Raw genomic sequence first — 20,006 nt, forward strand, 5'->3', positions numbered from 1 at the left:
CAGGTGTGCTGGTATGTGCTTGTAGTCCCAGCTACTAGGGAGGCTCAGGTGGGAGGATTGCTTGAGCCCAAGTGTTTGACATGCCAGTGAGCTATGATGGTGCCACTGCACTTCAGCCTGGCAACACAGAGAGACGCCGTCTCAAAAAACAAAACAAAAATTAAAAAAAAAAAAAAAACAAACCCTCAAATCTGAATGGACCAACAAAATACCATGTAGAGCTTTAAACAATCTTTTGATATTAGACAATGAGCAGATCTCTTGGAGAGGCCGCTAGCACTTACGGACCCCTCCATGATGAGCAGACAAATGAAAAGGAATCAGGAGCTCACCAGAATTCAGCTCTTTCACAAGAGAGGACATAGTGTTAGTGATGGAATCCGCAGCCACTAGCAAGTCATTCCTTAAATTTCTTCTTGAACCTTCAGGGAAGAAGAAATAATGTAAAAAACCAAAGCCTTCCTTTTATCCTACATTTTTATGTTGTTTGTTTATCTTTCCCATTAATAACCTAAAGCAAGAAAACTTCTAAGATTTCTCCTTTTCAGAAGGGCTTTGGTTCATTTCCTGAAAAAACAACAGCAGCAACAAAACACCACGTAGGGCAGTGGGTCCTGCGGTAAGAAGACATGGCTAATGATGGAGCTTCATATATTATTTGTCCAAGTGGGGACAATTTTGAAAGTGAAAGAGAGCAGTATGAATCAGACTGGCTGACCTGGCAAAACTGGGATGGTCCCAGGTAAACCAGTGTGTGTGGTCACCCTTCTTAAGAGTAATCCTGGCCGGGCGTGGTGGCTCACGCCTGTAATCCCAGCACTTTGGGAGGCCGAGGCGGGCGGATCATGAGGTCAGGAGATCGAGACCATCCTGGCTAACATGGTGAAACCCTGACTCTACTAAAAATACAAAAAAATTAGCTGGGCGTGGTGGCGGTGCCTGTAGTCCCAGCTACTCGGGAGGCTGAGGCAGGAGAATGGTGTGAACCCTGGGAGGCAGCACTTGCAGTGAGCTGAGATTGTGCCACTGCACTCCAGCCTGGGCAACAGAGCAAGACTTCATCTCAAAAAAAAAAAAAAAAAAAAAAAAAAAAAAAAGAAAGGATAATCCACACAGATGAAAAGTCAGGTTTGCCAGGAGAGCTGTGCCTTCCTAGCTGCTGTTATTGTTCTTGCCCTTACCTGATGGCTGAGCACTTTTGATTCTGGTCTCTACTAGGACATGCACTGTCTCCTATCAGGGCTCCTGGAGCTCTTCCTGCCAGTATAAGTACCACTTGGGAATGGAAAACCCACATGCACTGAATGCCCCCAGAGTGTGAGAAAGGGGTGAGGATTCTTGTTTCTTCTGCCAAGACATGGGCAGATGCATGTCTGATACTACGAATTGGAACTTAGACTATGTTTCTTAATGGCAGAGAATGATTATTATTTTGTTTCACGCACACTAAGGCTTAAGTGGATGCTTTTGATCCAGCCTGGGAGTAGGGAAAGTAAAGAGAGATAATTACCATACCATCTTTGAGAAAAAAATGGTTCAAGATTCCAAATACCTAACTTACAAATGAACTTAGGTGGCATGAACTCTTTATAAGTTAAAGGCTGCCTACAGGCCACATTTCATTCTGTCATTTTTCAGAAAGTAATACTAACTACATAAAATAATAAATATGTTTAAACTTAAAAAATCACAGTAGTTAAGTAAAACATTTATTATAATATAAATCACAAATTGATTTAAAATATAGTAAATTTCTTTAAAATATGATTTAGAGAAGGGATATTTTTCTTTCTAAAAATTAAAATAAAAAAGGTATTTTGTGAATTACATTTTTAAAAACTCTTGAGTTACGTTCAGTGCCTAGAAGAAAAAGTTCTAACATAGATCCTTCCTTTTCCCTCATAAGAGAGTAGAGAGTTCATCATTCTCTCTCACTGAAGTGTGTTAAGATTTTATCACCCCTCCACATGGATGAGAGTACCTGTTTCCTTGCACTCTTGCTATCCCTGGATATTATGATGTTTCAAAACACTTTTTTAATCTTCTAGGCAAAAAGCGATACTTATTAAAATTTATATTTCTGCAATTATATCAGAGGTTGAACATCTTTTCATATATTTACTGGCAATTTCTCTTTGTTCTTCTGTCTGTCCATATCTTTCACCTGTTTTTGTTTTGATGGTGTCTGTCTTTCTGATGTGTACGTGATTTTTGCATAACTGAAATTATGAAACTTGATTGACACATATGCTGGAAATAGTTTCCTCAAGACTGTTTCTGTCTTTTAACTTTGTTTATGATCTCCTTTGCCTTAAAACCCATAGGCAAACATGTCTCTCTTTTCCTTAGATCTCTATGTGAAGACTTTGAAGAATGTGCATGATAGATTGCTAATTTAAAGAAAATGCAAATTGCAGACCCCGAAATGCAATGCATGATTCTATTTGTGTGAAAAAAACCAGAAAAGAGTATGTGCCTATAATTACATCCTTAAACATATCTATTTACACATAAGCAAAACTTTGGGAAGGATCAAACTGTTAGTAGTGGTTACTCTGGGAATGAAAGCTGCCGGGTGAAGGTCTACAGAATGATTTTTTTTTCTTATTCTCTATAAATGTAAAAAGGGATAGTAAGAAGAGGTTTTAAAAAGTGTTAAAAAGATTTCTAAATTAATACAGTCACTCTCCCTGTCGTGGGAAAGTGCTGGCTGGCATCCCCATCCTTCTTTGTACTCCTCTAACTGCAGAGGCCTAACCCTGTGGCCCTACCTTACAGAGGCAATGGCTCAACTCTTTGGGGAATCTGAACAAGGGATCTGTCAAATGACTACATGTCCTTCTTGCTTACCTCATTGCTAAAGAGCTGTGATTACTTATCTCAGTCTTGACTTTAATATAAAGAAAAGACAATATGAGATAAAATCTCTAAGAATTAAAAAAAAAATGGATTACATTTATGAAGTTTTCTGGGGGTCCTGGTGAAAAGATTTCCTGTCTTTTGATGAACAAAGACTTACTGAAAAATAAGACAGGGTAACAAAAGCCGAAGGAAGGTAAAATGGTGAAGTGAGAACAAATTGGTGTAGGGAGTTCCCAAAACGGCTGGCAGGCCCGGTTCTGACACCAGCCGTGAAAGACTCTTCAATATGAAGTCACATGTTGCTCTGACAACTCCTGACCACTCAACAGACCTTGGTGACCTATTTGTCACATAAAAGCAGACCACAACAAAAAATGAAGCCACTTACTTTGTGCAAATGCCTCCTGTACATCTCCCCCTACCCCTGTGAGGGAGTCCTGCGGCGTGTGTGTCGGGGTGGAGCAGGCTGACGCTGACCGGACGGGCATAGGAATTGGCCTGCTGATGGTGTGGCTGGGGGAGGAGCGGGGAGAGCCAGCCCCCTGAGTCTGGAGAAACAATGCGAGTCATTAATTTGCTTTTCCAAGAAAATGTCATATATCATGCCCACTGCCTCAGTTGATGGTTGAAAACAGTGACAATGAAATTTCAAAGCGGGAGGAAATCCTAGGTAATTGAGTTGGTAATCCTAAAGCTCATTTGCAGGTGCAGATAATTTAGGATCTTCTATGTAATCCGAAGTTTGGGTTAAATATTGGAAGCCAAAAATATTAGTACAGCATTGCTCTACAGTATATGAGACGTGTGCCCATAAAATGAAGGTACTGTTAAATGCAGATAATTACAATGTGTGGATACTTTCTCCTTGAAGGAAGGTCTCCCAGGAATAAGAAGACATTAAGGAGAAAGTTTAAAATACAAACTAGAAGACTATTTGCAATGGATGCTTTCTAAATTTTCAACCTGACTATACTAGCATCATCTTTAGAGGATAAGAGTTCAAATCATGTCGTACAATATTGTGCATATTAAGTCTCAAATTAACAATCAAATGAAGTGTAAATTGTTTTATCTCTATTTTACAGTAAAAGCTGATTTTATCAAATTAGTGACTCAGGGATTCCAATGGGGAAGAAGAAGAAGAAACCTTGTTTTCTAATTTTTTGGTATTATTTCCTGCAGGAAATGTCCTTCTCTTCTCCTACTTTTGAAAAAGCAGTATTCTATCAGGACAATAAGAATAGTAGGATTTAAAGACAAGTAAAGAAAAAAGTAGAAAACAACTAAAGGAACTTATCTTTGCACTATAGTTTTTGGCATGAAACTATTCTGAGACTGTCACACCTCGAATCTTAAGGATTTGTCTCTAAATGAGGTGCCTTGTAAATATTCTCCCTATTTTAATAATTAGTTGACAAAAGAAGTCAGTCACATGCATAAGAAAATGCAAAGAGACCCTTGAGTGCATACACAACAGATTAGGTGTTCACATCAATTCCATCCCAATCTGTTTGCTATGGTTGCTAGAGTGAGAATTCTTCTCCAGCAAGGCCCAGAGTCATCATTAACCCATTCAAACTCCCAGACCAGAGCAATGCTCTGGAATATTCCATTTAGATATTTGCTTTGGGTTCAGTGGCTTGTGGTTAAAACACACCACATCAATCCTGAAAAAATGCCATGCTGTTAGCTCCAGGGCTCAGCATCACACATAATTGTTAAAGCCATCAACTGAGAAAAACCCAGAATTAAAAATGGAGCAAAACAGAACAGAGCACAGAAAATATCTCATGGGGTGCCCAATGGGCTGAGGGTCCCATTCTTTCACTCTCAACAGTACCTTGTAATGGTCTGTCCAGGCCCAAGGAAGAGAACTTTGCCCAGTTGTGATGCTTTTGCAGCCTGGTTCCCTCGGCCTGCTCAAGGAGGGGTCTAGTTTTCCCCAGAAAACTCTGGCAGCTCAGCCCCATTACCTTGAAACCTTCTGCTTCTGAGCTACCACTACATCCTTGACCTTCCCATGCCAATAATAAATAATTTCACATTTGCGTTAAGCTTTATGATGTTCAAAGGGTTTTCACATACACTCTCACTGATTTCTCTCCATGCATTCTCACTCTGAATGTGAAGTTGTGGAGCCCAGTACTCAGAGAGGTGAAAATAATTGCTTCATCAGGAGACAGAACCAGAGCAGTAGGGCTGGGGCTGAGCCCAGGGGCTCTGAGTGCCCTGGGCTGCGGGAGCCTTGATGGCCATGGCTGGCAAAAAGTCCCTCAATGGAGACAGATGCTGATGAAGTGCCCTGAGCTCTTCCTACTTTGGCAATTCCTCTTGTACATCCTTTTCCAGGCAGGGTCCTTAGCAGGGCTCCTGAGCCTTTTGTCTCTGTCGTCTTTATCAGGGGACCAATAATCACAGCCGGGAGTGGGGACTAGAGAAGGGAAGTTGGACGGAGTGGTTATTAAGAAGTAGGATTCTTGGCCGGGCGCGGTGGCTCAAGCCTGTAATCCCATCACTTTGGGAGGCCGAGACGGGCGGATCACGAGGTCAGGAGATCAAGACCATCCTGGCTAACACGGTGAAATCCTGTCTCTACTAAAAAAATACAAAAAACTAGCTGGGCGAGGTGGCGGGCGCCTGTAGTCCCAGCTACTCGGGAGGCTGAGGCAGGAGAATGGCGTGAACCTGGGAGGTGGAGCTTGCAGTGAGCTGAGATCCGGCCACTGCACTCCAGCCTGGGCGACAGAGCGAGACTCTGTCTCAAAAAAAAAAAAAAAAGAGGTAGGATTCTCTTGGCTATCAGTGTGGGTTACATTGTCATCCCTGGGAACCCAGATCGTCTTCCATGGTGGGAAGTTCACAATAATAATACAACTCCACCTTTGTAAGTAATTCACAGTGTATTAAGCACTTTTACATACACTGTTTTGTTTCATTTTCCTAGTACAATGGTAGGAGTGGTACTATCCTATATTTGAATAGCAATTTGCAGTCTGTAAAGCACTTTAGCCCCTCATACTTCATGTAATCCTCTTAACAACCATATGAGGTATTATTATTCCCACTTTATATATTAGCAAACTGAGGCTCAGAGGAGATAACTGGATTACCCAAGGTTTCTGAGCAAGAGAATGGCAGAGATTATCCCTAGTCTTTAGACTCCAAGCCCGGGCTTCGCCATGCTGATTCTAAGGACTGTGGGCACTTTGGCCAGCCATCATATGCTTCCATCTATGCTTCACTAGTGTAGAAAGGTTCAGCAGCCTGAAGAGGGAACAGGCGCAGGGCACAGACCCAGCACGACCACCTTGTGGTGCTGGAGCAGTGTCCTAGGGGTTCCTGCTACTGGGCCAGGCAGTTATCTTTTAGTTGCTGGATCACAGAAAATGTGTGTGGGTGCTCAGGGTGGTGGGAGGGCCTTTGGACTGTTTATCAATTGGTACAGAAGTACAGGCCTACAATCTCTTATTTGCAATTTTGAAAGCCAAAAAAGCTCTGACAAACACTAGTCATTCCATAATGAATTTGGTCTTAATGGATGTGAGGCAACTGATGATATCTGCATCATATTGCTTTTCAAAACTAGATAAATTCTGAATTCTGGAACATATCTGGATCTAGTGATTTGAGATATGGGGCTATGGACCTTATTTCACTACTTTAATGTCTGTTCCAGGGCTGTAGTGCGCACCAGCCTTGATTATACCTCTTATACCTGGTTCTCCAGGGAGCTGGGGGCTCCTCCTTCTAGGCAGCATTTGTAAGTAGACTCATATGTCTGGCTCTTCCACCTCCTTTTCTGTGAGCCTCTCCCCATCTCTTAGTTCACTGGGCTCCTCTGCTAATTCCTGTGGGTCTGAGGCATGCCCCACCCTACCTCTCTCTGCTCAGTGCCTGGTCTCAAAGGCAACTTTTGCTACTCCTTTCTGTGGGCATTCTTTTTCAAAACTCCCATTAGTGGTTCTACATTAAGAAGAAAATAATTGGCTCTCGTTGTGTGTTAAGGGAAAAACAGTTGACTGAATCTAAATTACACCAATGTGTGAATGATGAATAGCCACCATTTCCCAAGGGAATCTCTAATTGGTGCAATTTTGTGCAGTATGATTATGTGAATTTAGGTGGAAGATCCTGTGCTGAAGAGAATAATCAGTTGCATCTTTCCCACAACTGGCAACTCCCATGTCACATCCAGCCTTTACCCAGACTTTTGGGGGTAGGACACTGACACCCTGGGTGATCACGGCTCCATCTCTCCATGTGAGGACACTGTCCAGTTTGATGCATAGCATCTTCCTAGTGCCTACCCACTGTGAGGAATGCCATCTCTGGCCTTCCTTTCTGTTCTGTTCTTGTAGGAACACTAGGAAAAGGCAGTGGCCTCTTGGCATTGGGGCAGATCAGTGATGATGTCACTGAGTTTCATTTTCACAGGAAGTGGCCTTGGTGGAATGGTGGCTTCCAGCCTGGTCATGAGGCATAGTTGTCTGCTAACAACTGTAGAAGAGTTAGAGTGAATAATCTCTGTGAATATCCTTTCCTGGAAATTACTCAATGATTAATGGAGCAAAGACTTAAGGGACAACGGTCCATGCAGATCAATATATAGATATAAAATTCCCAAGGAGAGAGTTGATTTATGGAAGAAGGAAAACATATATCACACTTGGCAAATTTAAAATAGCTCATTTCCTGGAGAATAAATGAAAAATTAATTTCTATGCACCATCCTCCAAGTCTACTCAACTTGCTGTTGTATCAAATTTTTAAAAGTCTGACAAGATTCATACATTTTTTGATATTTTCCAGGAAGTGTTTTGGTTTCTATTCACCATCAGAAATGAAGGATGCTTCATGAAAAGGAGTAAATGTCTAATTGTTGAATCAGGACCCCCTGGTGAAAGAGCAGAGAATTATATGTCCCCCTCCCCGCTAGACCTGAAGAGTCTGCCTCTCAGTTTGGCTGAGAGTGCAGTCTGGTCATGCCTGGCTGCACCTAGCATCCTGGGAAGGTGCAGCAAAGCAGTGTTTAGCAGCCTTCAACCCTGTTTTCATCCTTATTCTTCCAATATAAATGCACTGACTATCCTCACATTGATGATAATTTTTATAATCAGCCTTTTTAAAGTGGTCATTGTGAATAGAGTGTTGTGGGGGTACACAGGTGATTAATTCTGACTGTTCAGGCAGGAGGCATCATTTGACTTGGGTTTTAACAGTGAAGATTTCCAGGCAGAAATGAGAAAGTGTGGGGAGAAGAAAAGAGCAGAGCAACCTGGGCCTTGGAATAGCAGGAGCAAGGCATGGGAAATCTGAGATGTATTGTGGAGAGGGTGGGAAGGCCATTGTGGCTCTGGTGTCAGGCTGGCTGCTGGGTGTAGAGAGAAATGAGGCTAGAAAAGGGAGACGGGCAGGTCTGGGGACTTGCAGGGTAGACTTTATTGTGAACCAGAGAGTCATCTTCCGAGGCTTTTAAGCAGAGAAATAATATTTACTTATTTAGAATTAATTATAATCATCAATACTTAATTTTAAAAAGAGTGAGTCTGGGATGGCATGTTTTTGAACACTAGATGACCATCTTTATATTGCAGTTGATCATTTATGAGGTGAATTATCCCTCTCCCTTGCTTTTGACTGGTTCATGCCTGCATTGAATACCCACCAGAGAGGATGAGCGAGGAAAAGCCAGGAAAGTGGGGCCCAAGCTGGTTATTGCTGGCCTGCTAGTATTCCATAAAGTGTTTGGAAGGAGTAGAAACCTGATGACTACAATTTCCTGACTTAATTAGACCATCCAGTTATAAACAGAGAAGAGAATAAGGGTAGGAGATGGAATTTGGAATGATGCTTGACTTTTTTCCCCCACCAAATTAGAACAATTGTATTACTTAACATAATACCAATGTATAGATATTATCTTCCCAAATAAGAAACAGTTTGATCCCAAAGTTTAAAATGTAGTTTAAAAAAATGAATCCTTATTGTAAGTCTGAAAAAATGTTCTGCAAATTAACATAAACTTAGTTTTATCCTTGACTAAAATATGCACCCTGCACTAATCACCTCTCTCAAACAAAAATGTTTATTATAGATAAAACTTTCAGAAAAAATATCAGATGTTTCACTACACTCATATAGAATATCTGTTAACTGGCAGCCCTTCACTGTATTAGCTGTTTAATATACCTACTCAAATTTTGGTGAAAGCCACACTCTGTAGATATTAATATATCTAGGATCATATCTGATGTTACCAGAAATAGGAAAATATAAACTTACTGAACTTGTCTCTTTGTCTAACATAAAAATGACTCTTTTTTTTCTACTGTTAAAAGCAATTACATGAGATCTGAACAAATTAAAAGTCATTTTCGAATTTCTTTCCCTGATGGAGACACTGTTAATGAACTGTAAGGAACAGAAGTGAATGTGTGTGTGGGTGTGTGTATGTGTATGTGGGTATGTGTAAAATATGGATCAAATTTGAAAAGTTTGTATATACCTGTGCGTATGTATACTTATATACATACATTCATACTTAGAGTTGACATATATTTTACAAAGTGCTTTCACATCCAGTATCTATTAAAATCTATACAATAATCCTATTAGCCATGGATTATCAATAGTTTGAAATTAATGACCATGTAAGTTAAGCTTATAGCTGTGAGCAAAACTCTGGGACCACTGTAATTCAGGTCTAATTCTGGTAACTTTGCTAAGAAAATGAATATTGAGACCTTATTTTGTGGAGTCAAAGTCAGGCTACTCAGTTTTAGACTGGTACATAATATTTGGAACTGGAAGTGTACCAGAAACTCTGGAACATATTGGTACTGCAATTATACCCCAGCTGCCTTCATTATTAAGCGTTTTATGAGTGTTCTTTTTATGGTTCCTTCAATAAATCTTAAAGATACACAAAGAAGAAAGAGGGTAGGATAACTTCAATTCAAGTTTTATAAAAAAAAATTTATTGCTTGTGATATCATAATCATCACATTATATTACAGGCACTATTTTTTTAAATTCATGTTCTATCCTCGAGAGGGATAAATTCATGCATTACCTCTAACAAGAAAGAATGAAGTAGAAATTATATATGCCAGTATAATAAAACACTACATTGAACCACAGACTTATGATAAAGCAAGTAGAGGTTATTAAATCAAGTACAATTTGTTGTGTGGGGGTGTTCTAAGTTTGGTTTTACAAAGATAATGTCCCCAAAGGGGAGAAACACTCATAAATAAAAACAGAATTTAGAAGCAGATGCCAGTCTAAAACCTCTAAATTCTCTCCTTAGATCATGTTTTACCATGAGAAGTCTATATTTGGACCGCATTTGTTTATTTCTTTGCAGAACCGCCTCTCTAGGGCTAGGATCGATAAGGCTCTGCTTTTAATTTTGACTGAGGTCAGTATAAGAAACAGCCACATGAAATCTATGACTGCTTTCTTTCCTTTTTTATTGTCCAGTACTCCTATAAAGCTCCCAGTGAAGACTTTCTTTCATATTTTATGCCAACAGAAATTTTGTTCCCCTGAGAAGTGGTATTTCTGTACTGATAAAACCACCGATATTTTCTTTTGTTTGCTTCATTGCCTGAACGTGCAGAGTAACATCCTTGTCCCTTAAGATTAGCATATTCACATTTTCTTTTCTTTAGTTTTTGATTTTTCTATTTCAATTTTATGAAGTCACTGTTTATATCTTTTGGCATAAGCTGCCTCAGCTCCTTTTTGAAAAGAGGCTTGTGTATAAAAGCAAAAAGATAAATGAGTGAAATAGGCAAACTGTCACCACCCAGACAATATATTGCTGACATCTGGGTGATGTGGGCCCCTGGTCCTTAGGTACCTACACCGCAGTACCCGCCGTTGGCCCCCCGAGATGCAGAAGCTGCTGAGGGGCTTGGTGGAGAGAAGCTGGAAGGTGAGGGGGCAGTGGTGCCACCTTGGGGTCACTGCCGCAGTTTGGCTCTGTGCATCCATCTGTTTAGGAACTTCCTGGTCCACAGGAGCCTTTCAAGATCGTGCTGCCTGGGAAATGGCTGGGAAGGTATCCCCAAGGGAAATGGCTAAAGCAAGGCTGATGAGGACAGGATGATTGCCCTCTCTCTCTGCTAGGAGGAGGGAGGTTATAATTGAACCTTATTTCCTTTTTCTATGCACATGCTAAGAGACAGGAAAGGAAAGAAGCCATTTGCAAAGAAGTATCATGAAGAAGGCATTTTTCTTTACCATGATCTAAGTGTATTGGAAATACAATAGCAATACCCCATGTATACATTCATGGGCAATTATACAGGCTGTAAGTGTTATGTGCCCTTCACCCAGGGGGACTGTCTTCTGTTAAAATTTGACTTTAATTTAGTAAAGTAATTCTTTTCACAAAATACAAAATAATGTAATACATTATCTTTATTGTCTGACATTACAGATTGATTTTACACTTTCCTTTTTTACAGACCATGGGAATGAAGCGTAAAAATGTGTCCAGCATTTTCCAAACATTCTTTGTTACACACAAACACACATAATGAATAATAGAAAAGAGCATACAGAAGAAATAAAAGATACGTTGAAATTGGACAGGCTGTGGTTCTAATTGATCCATGGAAATAATGTGAAACTTTTAAATAATGCTAGTGAGTGGGATATATTGTCATACACAGCATAGTACATGCACTTGAAATTAAAGCTGCTTTTATTTTGCTTTGATTTAATTTAATTTGATTTGATTTTTTTCCCTTGAGTATGCTGCTCCCCCTGCTGGCTCTTGAGCCTGACCACAGGTTCAGACAGCTCCAGTTTAGAAAAACTGGAAATGTGAATGCCCCTATTTCCAGGAAAAACAACAACAACAACAACAAAGTATGTAATGACCCTCTCATCTCCCCGAGCAGAAAGGCTCTTGGTGCTAAGGAAAAAGCTGGGAGTTCCTTTTAAAAAGAGATTATTGTCAACCAACAGTAAGCATTCTGTTTTGAGGAAGAGCCAAAAAGATGGGTAGTGAACAGTCAGTTATGGAGTACAGTCTTTCCCTCACAAGATTGAGCACATTTTGGTGAGCCATGGGGATCAAGGCTCAATAATTGTGTGGTGAAAAGGGATTTGATTGCCTGATTTTTATAAAAAGAGGTTTCACAGGTTTTCAGTAAAATGAAACCGAACTGAATACTCAAAGCGTGAGGGGGTGTAGAGGTTAGCTTCTGAGTGCTGCAGGTTTTGGAATGACATGAACCTCAGTGTATCTCTAGTGACTGTGTTGAGTGTCTCTCTATTAAGAGAAGGGTCCGATCAACAACTTGAAAAGCATAAGACTGGTTTGAAACTTATACCTCTGGGGATCTAAAATGTTTCCAAGAAATGACGATTCGGTCCCTTTTCTAAAAGATGTCATAGTTCTTCTTTTGATGCTGATAGTAGTGATAGTTATAAAAATGCTAAATTTATATATCTCAATTCAAGCACTACATTAAAAAGAAGCAAATTAGTATGACTTTTTTCTCTTTCCAAACTGAAGCATGAACATACATTAGAGCAAAAGCAATGAGAAAACCGCAGGTCGGCAGGCCCCTCCACTGTTAGTTAAGACCTGCAGTAGGGGACATAACTTACTCCCTGCTTCAGTTCTTCTTCCTACAGAAAGATTGAATCAATAACAGTTAGATTACCCAGGGTTCCAATAAGAGCATGTATACAGTGTGAAGGAATGCAAGATGGGGAAACATCAACACAGCTTTGATGGCAGGTCCAGGCCTCTGCCACCTCAGTGACTATCACTCCAAGTTTACTTGGTTACTTGAGACTACAGGCCCATCTCTTTTCTCTGCATGTACAACTATTTTTCAACACAATCCATCTCTCTATCCTGATATGTGTACATCTTGATAAAAGGCGGTGCTCTGTTAGGCTAGGTTGATACCAAGATGGCTGGTAGGGAATAGACTTCTAACTCATAGGGAAAGAGTCATAGCTATGGTGACAGAAGCAGGAGGAACATAGGGGGCAGTTTTCAAAGCTTCCTGTCATTCACTGAGGGGAGAGATGGGTTCAGTCCTTTTCATTTGGTATATTTGGAAAGGGATTCAGAGAGAGTTTTTTTTGGGGGGTTATCAAATAAGATTAACAGGCCAGAAGCAGCAGCAGGTTATGAATTATCTAGTCTTGTTTTGCCCAAGATAGATCAACAAAAATCTAATTTACTGAAAAGTCAATTTTGTTGAGTAAAGATAAAGTATTCCCAATACCAATTGCTAAAGAGGATACTGATGGAGGGAAAAGTTGACTAAGGAATAAAATAGAATAAGGAAAACGAAAGAAAGGTTACAAGAACAGTGGCTGGGACAAAGTAGCTTTCAAAAAATATTTGTTAAACAATAAAAGAAAGAAGGAAAGAGGGAGAAACCAAGAAAGAAATAAAAAAAAAAATGAAGAAAAAGGGGGAAGAAAAGAGAAAGGTAGACAAACAAAAAAAAAAAAAAAAAAAAAAAGAGAAAGAAAGGGCAGACAAAATAAAAACAACAAATGTTGGTGTGTTGGGGCTGTGGGACATCCACGGACTGAAAGCTGGGAGACCCTGTCTCGCAAATGAGCTGCCCCAGGGTCTTCCCTTCGTCATTCTCCTATCAGAAGTTTCATTTCCTGCCTTTGGCATGTCACAGTTCCAATCCATACTGGTTCTTGCTTGTTTATGTCAGGCAGGATGATCATGTGGCACTGATCACATGGGCTGACTATAGACATGTGGCCATAATTTGCCTGCCTTTGACTTGAAATGCAATTTAGTGTATACTAAAGAAGGGAATAAGGCTTTACTAAAAGAAGAATGCCACTTCCCAATGGGAAAAATAGATTACAGCACTCTACAGAAGACTTCTATAAATCATCTTATTAAACACTTTACTTGCAGAAGAGAAAGGAGATATTCTCTCATAGAGTTTGTATTTGAGATCACTAGAAATCATGTGACTTACTGATAAAGCACACTAATGGAATAAAATATTTTACTGATATTAACAGCCACTCCTCTTAATTTAATCAGAATTGCTGAAAGCTACTAAATATAAAATATTTCTAAATAAATCCAGTTCTATTACTTGCAGACATAAAGAAACTGGAAATAAGCCAAGAAGAAGTTGCCCCATGAAGGCCCTCAGCAGTCTGGTTTCAGGAAATGGATAAGAATGTGTTCTATTACTGACAGCTACTACTACACTGGTCTAAGAAATTGTTTCACATCTGAGTTTGAAACAACATGTTGAGGGAAATCACATACAGCAATTGGAAAAACCATTGCACATTATGTGCAAAAATGTTCACAGATGACACGGAAAATAAGCTTAGGAAAAATTTATTTGGCAGGTCTTACCTTTAGCAGCTTCATGAGACCCTCCAACTGGACCATGAGCTCTCTCCGGCTCTCCTGGAGAGCAGACATTCTCTGTTCCAGCTCATCTTTGCGCTGTCTAAGAAAGAAGCAGCTGACATCAGAAGCGGCATGCAACTCTCTGAGCTAATCACATTCCCATTCTTGAGGGACTTGTGGACTATCAGAGAAAGGGCATCTCTGGGTCTCTGACACAGTTACCAGGCAGGGAACTGTTATCAAATGAATGAACAATTATAGCTGGAGGTGTTTCTTTTATTTGTTAGCAGTCATACTACATCAGAATTAAAGTCCTTTTAGACATTTCGCTTCCTTTAGACCTTTCTAGCCTGAATTAATCAACCATTGAATGAAATATTTTCTGAATGCTTACTATGTAGTGGGCCCTGTGATGTGCCATGGGGTCCCTTGAAACAAACAAAAGCCAAATTGTCACTGAAAAAGGCAAATCCTCTAGATTCTCCAAATCTAAGAACCCTTTTGCAAATTCACAGAAAATATTGATTACCTTAGTATTTGGAAATATGATTTAGAAAAGTACATTTGAAATCTTCAGCACACATTGAGGTGTCTCTCAGAGGTGAGATATTAATAGCACACAGATACAATCCATTAAAATTTTTGGGTTTGAGTTTGATTTCATAAAGTGAAGTCAAAATAAAGGCATTTCTACATACTTGTTCAGCAAGTGAAGATGATATATAAGGTTCATGCTTACTTTTGTTTTGTTTTACAGACCTTTTATTAAACTGTCAGCAAGAATGAAAACAACTAAGGACAATCTATACTATCATTTATACTGACACTAAGAGGTACCAAAAATATCTTTAAAGGGGGAAAGAAATGAAACAGTATGATGAGGAATGTTAATGGTTCACACTTCTGAAATATATGTATACTTTTCAAATAAATTCCAAATCTATTACTGAATGATTATTACTGAATAAGTAATACATATAATTTTCCCATTGCCCCAAAGATTTCTGTTTGAGTTTGAAATATTCATACTTATATACTAAAACTGCATAGAAGCTTTAAACATGTATGTATTAATGTATAAATGGACATGGCTAGTCCCAATGATAGATATCATATTAAATGAAACTATGACAAAACTCTGCAATGAAAAACTGATGATATAAAAATGTCACCGTGAGCTAGGTCAATGACTCATTCAATGGAAAGATATTTTGTGGGAAGACAGGTTAGTGATATAAATGATACTTTTCTATTTTTTTCTTTTTTTTTTTTAGAGACAAGGTCTCACTCTGTTGCCTATGCTGGAGTGCAGTGGCATAATCATAGCTGATTGTAACCTCAGTCTCCTGCGTTCAAGCAATCTTCTGCCATCGGCCTCATGAGTAGCTGATACTACAGGCATGTGCCACCATGCCTGACTAATTTTTTTTTTTTTTTTTTTTTTTTAGAGGTAGTTTCTCACTATGTTGCCCAGGCTTGTCTTGAACTCCTGGCTTCAAGAGCTCCTCCTGCCTCTGCCTCCCAAAGCAGTGGGGGTCATTTCTAATTTACTTTCTTACAGGCTTCTTCTATAATGAATTACAAATTTAAAAGTTATAAACATTTCTCAATTCTTTTTGAATAAATTTATATGTTTAACTTTATAATTATAAAATATAAATATTTAAGTTTATATTTTTAACTATTATTGCCACTTACAAGCAATCCTTACAAGAGTAAGAACTGCTTACTCTTGAAGCAATCCTTCTTTAAATTTCCTTTAAAATTGCTTCTTTTCTGAATCCAGAGGATGAGAAACATTGTAATTTTATATGCTTTAATGGTATCTTATTTGAGTCTTTGTCTTCCTGGGTTGAAGCATTCGAATTTCAAGTCTTGCCCCATTCAAGAATATTCCTCAGTGACAAATCCAGGAGGTGTTCTTTCTCTCTCTCTTTTTTTTTGACCTTATCTGTGTATGGTGTTCCAGGTACATCCACAGTAGTCCTTGGCACAAGAGCAGATAATGTTTCTGATTTCTTTCCAGTTCTCTTCTTGATAATGTTCTGTAATTTTGGCCCTTTGGCCACAGAAGCACTTTGGGAAGAGGGTTAAAGCAACCTTCTAAAATTGTAGGTGTGATCCGCCCGCCTCGGCCTCCCGAAGTGCTGGGATTACAGGTGTGAGCCACCGCGCCCGGCCGTTAAAACCTACTTTCTTTTAGAACAGTGTTAGAATAATTGTCAAAATTTTAATATGGGTTTAATATTGAATACAATATATCAACATTAACTTTCCTGAATTGAAGATGGTATCACGGTCATACAAGATAATTTTTTTCTTAGAAAATATATACATAAATTACATACAATTACACAAAATTTTTAAGAAAAAATTTCTCGTTATATATCATATATAAATACATAAATATATACACTAAGTGAAAGGTATGATATCTGCAACTTCTATGTGACTTCTGTGAATCTCAGTTTCCTTATCTATTAAAGGAGTAGCATAATACTGCCTATCTCCTAGGTTTGTTGTAGCAATTATATGAGACAGTGTATGTAGAGTTAGTATGCAGCAAAGTGTCAGATGAGCGCATAGAAATGCCTGTCATTCCTATTCATTGTCAGTTCTGGCTGTGACTCAGCTTTCAGTTTTCTTGTGGTGAAAGTGAAAAGGGAAACGGAAACATGATCGTTTACAAAGTTCATTGTGGTTTTAAGACAAAAATGAAAGTATCCATTAACGAAAAACAAAGCTCTGCTGTGCTCAGGTGTTACAGAGTCTGAAGAGCAGAGCAAAGATAGAGCCCCCGGAAACATCCATGCAACCAACAGGAACTTGGTAAAATACATAGTCATAAAGAACCTGCTTCATTTCGTCTTTTTGTATGGCGGAAGAAAACGGGACTAATTCTGACACGGATTTCTGCGAAGAGGCATCTGTACTTACTATAAAAAGTGTGACTCAGAGTTATAGATACACCTGGAACATACTTGGCACCCAAACTGAAAGATTAAAAGAATGGGCCGGGCGCAGTGGCTCACGCCTGTAATCCCAGCACTTTTGGAGGACAAGGCAGGTGGATCACGAGGTCAGGAGTTCAAGACCAGCCTGGCCAAGATGGTGAAACCCAGTCTCTACTAAAAAAAAAAAAAGAAAAAAAAAATTACAAAAAATTAGGCGGGCGTGGTGGCACGCGCCTGTAATCCCAGCTACTCAGCTACTCCGGAGGCTGAGGCAGATAATTGCTTAAACCTGGAGGGGCGGAGGTTGCAGTGAGCCGAGATCGCACCACTGCACTCCAACCTGGGCGACAGAGCGAGACTCCGTCTCAAGAAAAAAAAAAAAAAAATGTAATCAATACTTTCCAACTACAGGTGCCTTGTGAAAGATCAGTATGATACTTACATGAGGGAATGTCTTTGAATTTAGTTTCGTGTTGTTTGCCACATAAATACACTGGAATACCAGCCTTATTCAAGGCATGGTATGAAGCTAGTCTGAAATGGAGCCCACAGCAAGATTTTCATTTTGCAGCGTGGGTGCAGTAGGAGAAACCACATTTCTTTTCGAAGGCCTGCTACTCCCTAGCTTCTGACTCTGAGAAGTGCACTGAAATGCAGCGGCAGAATCTGATTGAGGCAGAAGAATAGGGTCTGGAGGCAGCGAAACTAAGGCCGATTTGTACTGACTTCCTAGAACTGAATGAAAAGGAAAACCTCACCTTTACACACCCAAGTAACAAAAGGATCAGAGGCTACTCCCTGTGTACGGTGAGGCAGATGAATAATGGCAAGTACCTCTGATTGGTCCCCTCCTGCAACCAATCAAATGTTTGCATAGGATGTAACTTTTCAACTTCACTTCAGCCTCCGATTGGGTCGCCTCCTGCTAGCAATCAGAGTGGTCCTGGGCCAAGTCCTCATTTACACAGGGTGTACCCAAGTAACTAATGGGAAACCTCTATGGGGTATTTAAACCCCAGAAAACTCTGTAACCAGGGCTCTTGAACCGCTTACAGGAGCTGGCTCCTACTCTGTGGAGTGTACTTTCGTTTCAATAAATCTGTGCTTTCGTTGCTTCATTCTTTTTTTGCTTCGTTTGTGCGTTCTGTCCAGTTCTTTATTCAAAATGCCAAGACCCTGGACAACTTCGTAGTCAAGACCCTTCAGAGGTAACAAGATGACTTCTACAGTCCCTTCTAACTCAAGTATTTTATGATGACAGGCTAAACAAGACTAGGCTTTTACGTTCATTTACAGTACAAGAAGGTATGATGCCTAACACTAAAGATCTGAATATAAAGATATTAGAGACCAAGACTGAGAAAAAATCAGACTCCTTTTAGAGTTGGAGTAAATGTTTACATTTAAAAACTTGTGATGTTTATTTAACTGGTTATTTCTAAAAAGTGCTGAGTTCAAATTGTTCCTAGTGAGACACGCTGTTTTTGATCTAAAGAACACTGCTGGCCGGGGGTGGTGGCACATGCCTTTAATCTTAGCACTTGGGGAGGCTGAGGCGGGTGGATCACCTGAGGTCAGGAGTTCGAGACCAGCCTGACTAATATGGTGAAACCCCATCTCTACTAAATACAAAAAAATTAGCTGGGTGTGGTGGCGCATGCCTGTAATCCTAGCTACTTGGGAGGCTGAGACAGGAGAATTGCTTGTACCTGGAAGGCGGAGGTTGCAGTGAGCTGAGATTGCGCCGTTGCACTCCAGCCTGGGCAACAACAGCGAAACTCCGTCTCAAAAAAACAACAACAAAACAAACGCTGCTTTTCCCTGTACCAAATGAAAGAACAAAATAGAAGCAGCTTCCCTCTAAATCCCCCAGATATCAGCAATTAGGTGTATGCTATGAAAGCAGCAACAACAACAACAACAAAAAACAAAAACAACAACAACAACAAACGTCAGCAGCTAAGGTAGCTGAGGACTGTTTTCTGGCTAGACACTGCTAGACTTTCTCAAAGATCTCACGCATATATATTCCCTGAGATGAGGTGGGTGCTCTCTTACCTGAGGAGCCGGAGTTCTGCCAGCAGGGTGGGGTTTTGCTGTGCCTTCTCTGGCGTGGGCTGAGAAGCTTGTTCATGCTCTAGCCGAAGTCTCTGGATCTCCTGTAAGATTTCTCTTGGGAGAGAGGAGGAAGGTGAGAAACCAAGGTTAGTTAGCTTTCAGGATACTCACGTTGGAGCAGATCAAGGCCACCAGAACAAAGGGAGAAGGGATCATCCTATGTTTAGGAGCAGAACCGACCTTCCCTAACCAACAGATTCCAGTGTATTTAAGAGGCTTTGACTACAGCTAGGTGGGTGCTGTGGGTGACGGGAAGATTGACTTCATTTCCAGTACATCCAAACCTTGAAGCTTCTGCAGCATGTCGTTGAGTTAAATCACCAGGACCCAGTCATCTCTCTAGCAAGTAATCTAATGCAGTGGTAATGCGTCCAACTTTGAAGAGTGTGCTGCTTAACAGACAAAAGTGCATCTTCCTGTTATTTACGATCACACTCTGCCACCATGAAGTACCTGTAGCTACGAAGTAAGAGGAGCCTGAAGGGAAAATAAGGATAAATGGGGCTCATTTTACAAAACTAAGTAACCTCATTCTCTCACCAAGGGACTTCTCATATTGAATTTATCTGAGAAGACCTGAGTTAGACAAAATTCTTTCTCTTTTTTTTTTTCTTAAATCTCTCAGCCTTAACAATGGATCTCAGGGAAGTCCACCTTAGAAGGAAAGTGCTTTTAAAAAGATTCACTGTAATTGA

General features: G+C 39.9%; 1 protein-coding gene across 29 annotated transcripts in view; it reads right to left on the reverse strand.

The window, feature by feature from the left end:
• The window catches only part of DTNA (dystrobrevin alpha), a 394,437-nt gene that overhangs the window by 13,297 nt on the left and 361,134 nt on the right, over positions 1 to 20,006 (reverse strand). For 22 of the 29 annotated variants that reach the window (XM_073006396.1, XM_073006399.1, XM_037982388.2 and 19 more), the window contains 4 exons: positions 19,252 to 19,365; positions 14,243 to 14,339; positions 3,251 to 3,410; positions 333 to 422 (listed from right to left, as the gene is read on the reverse strand). In XM_073006396.1, the coding sequence (XP_072862497.1) occupies positions 333 to 422; positions 3,251 to 3,410; positions 14,243 to 14,339; positions 19,252 to 19,365 (461 nt within the window). Of the gene's footprint in view, positions 1 to 332; positions 423 to 3,250; positions 3,411 to 7,682; positions 12,511 to 14,242; positions 14,340 to 19,251; positions 19,366 to 20,006 lie in introns of those variants that run through there. The other 7 variants (XM_073006404.1, XM_073006405.1, XM_007974301.3 and 4 more) reach the window with 1 other exon arrangement.

Source organism: Chlorocebus sabaeus, chromosome 18 (assembly GCF_047675955.1).
Source record: "Chlorocebus sabaeus isolate Y175 chromosome 18, mChlSab1.0.hap1, whole genome shotgun sequence".
NCBI lineage: Eukaryota > Metazoa > Chordata > Mammalia > Primates > Cercopithecidae > Chlorocebus > Chlorocebus sabaeus.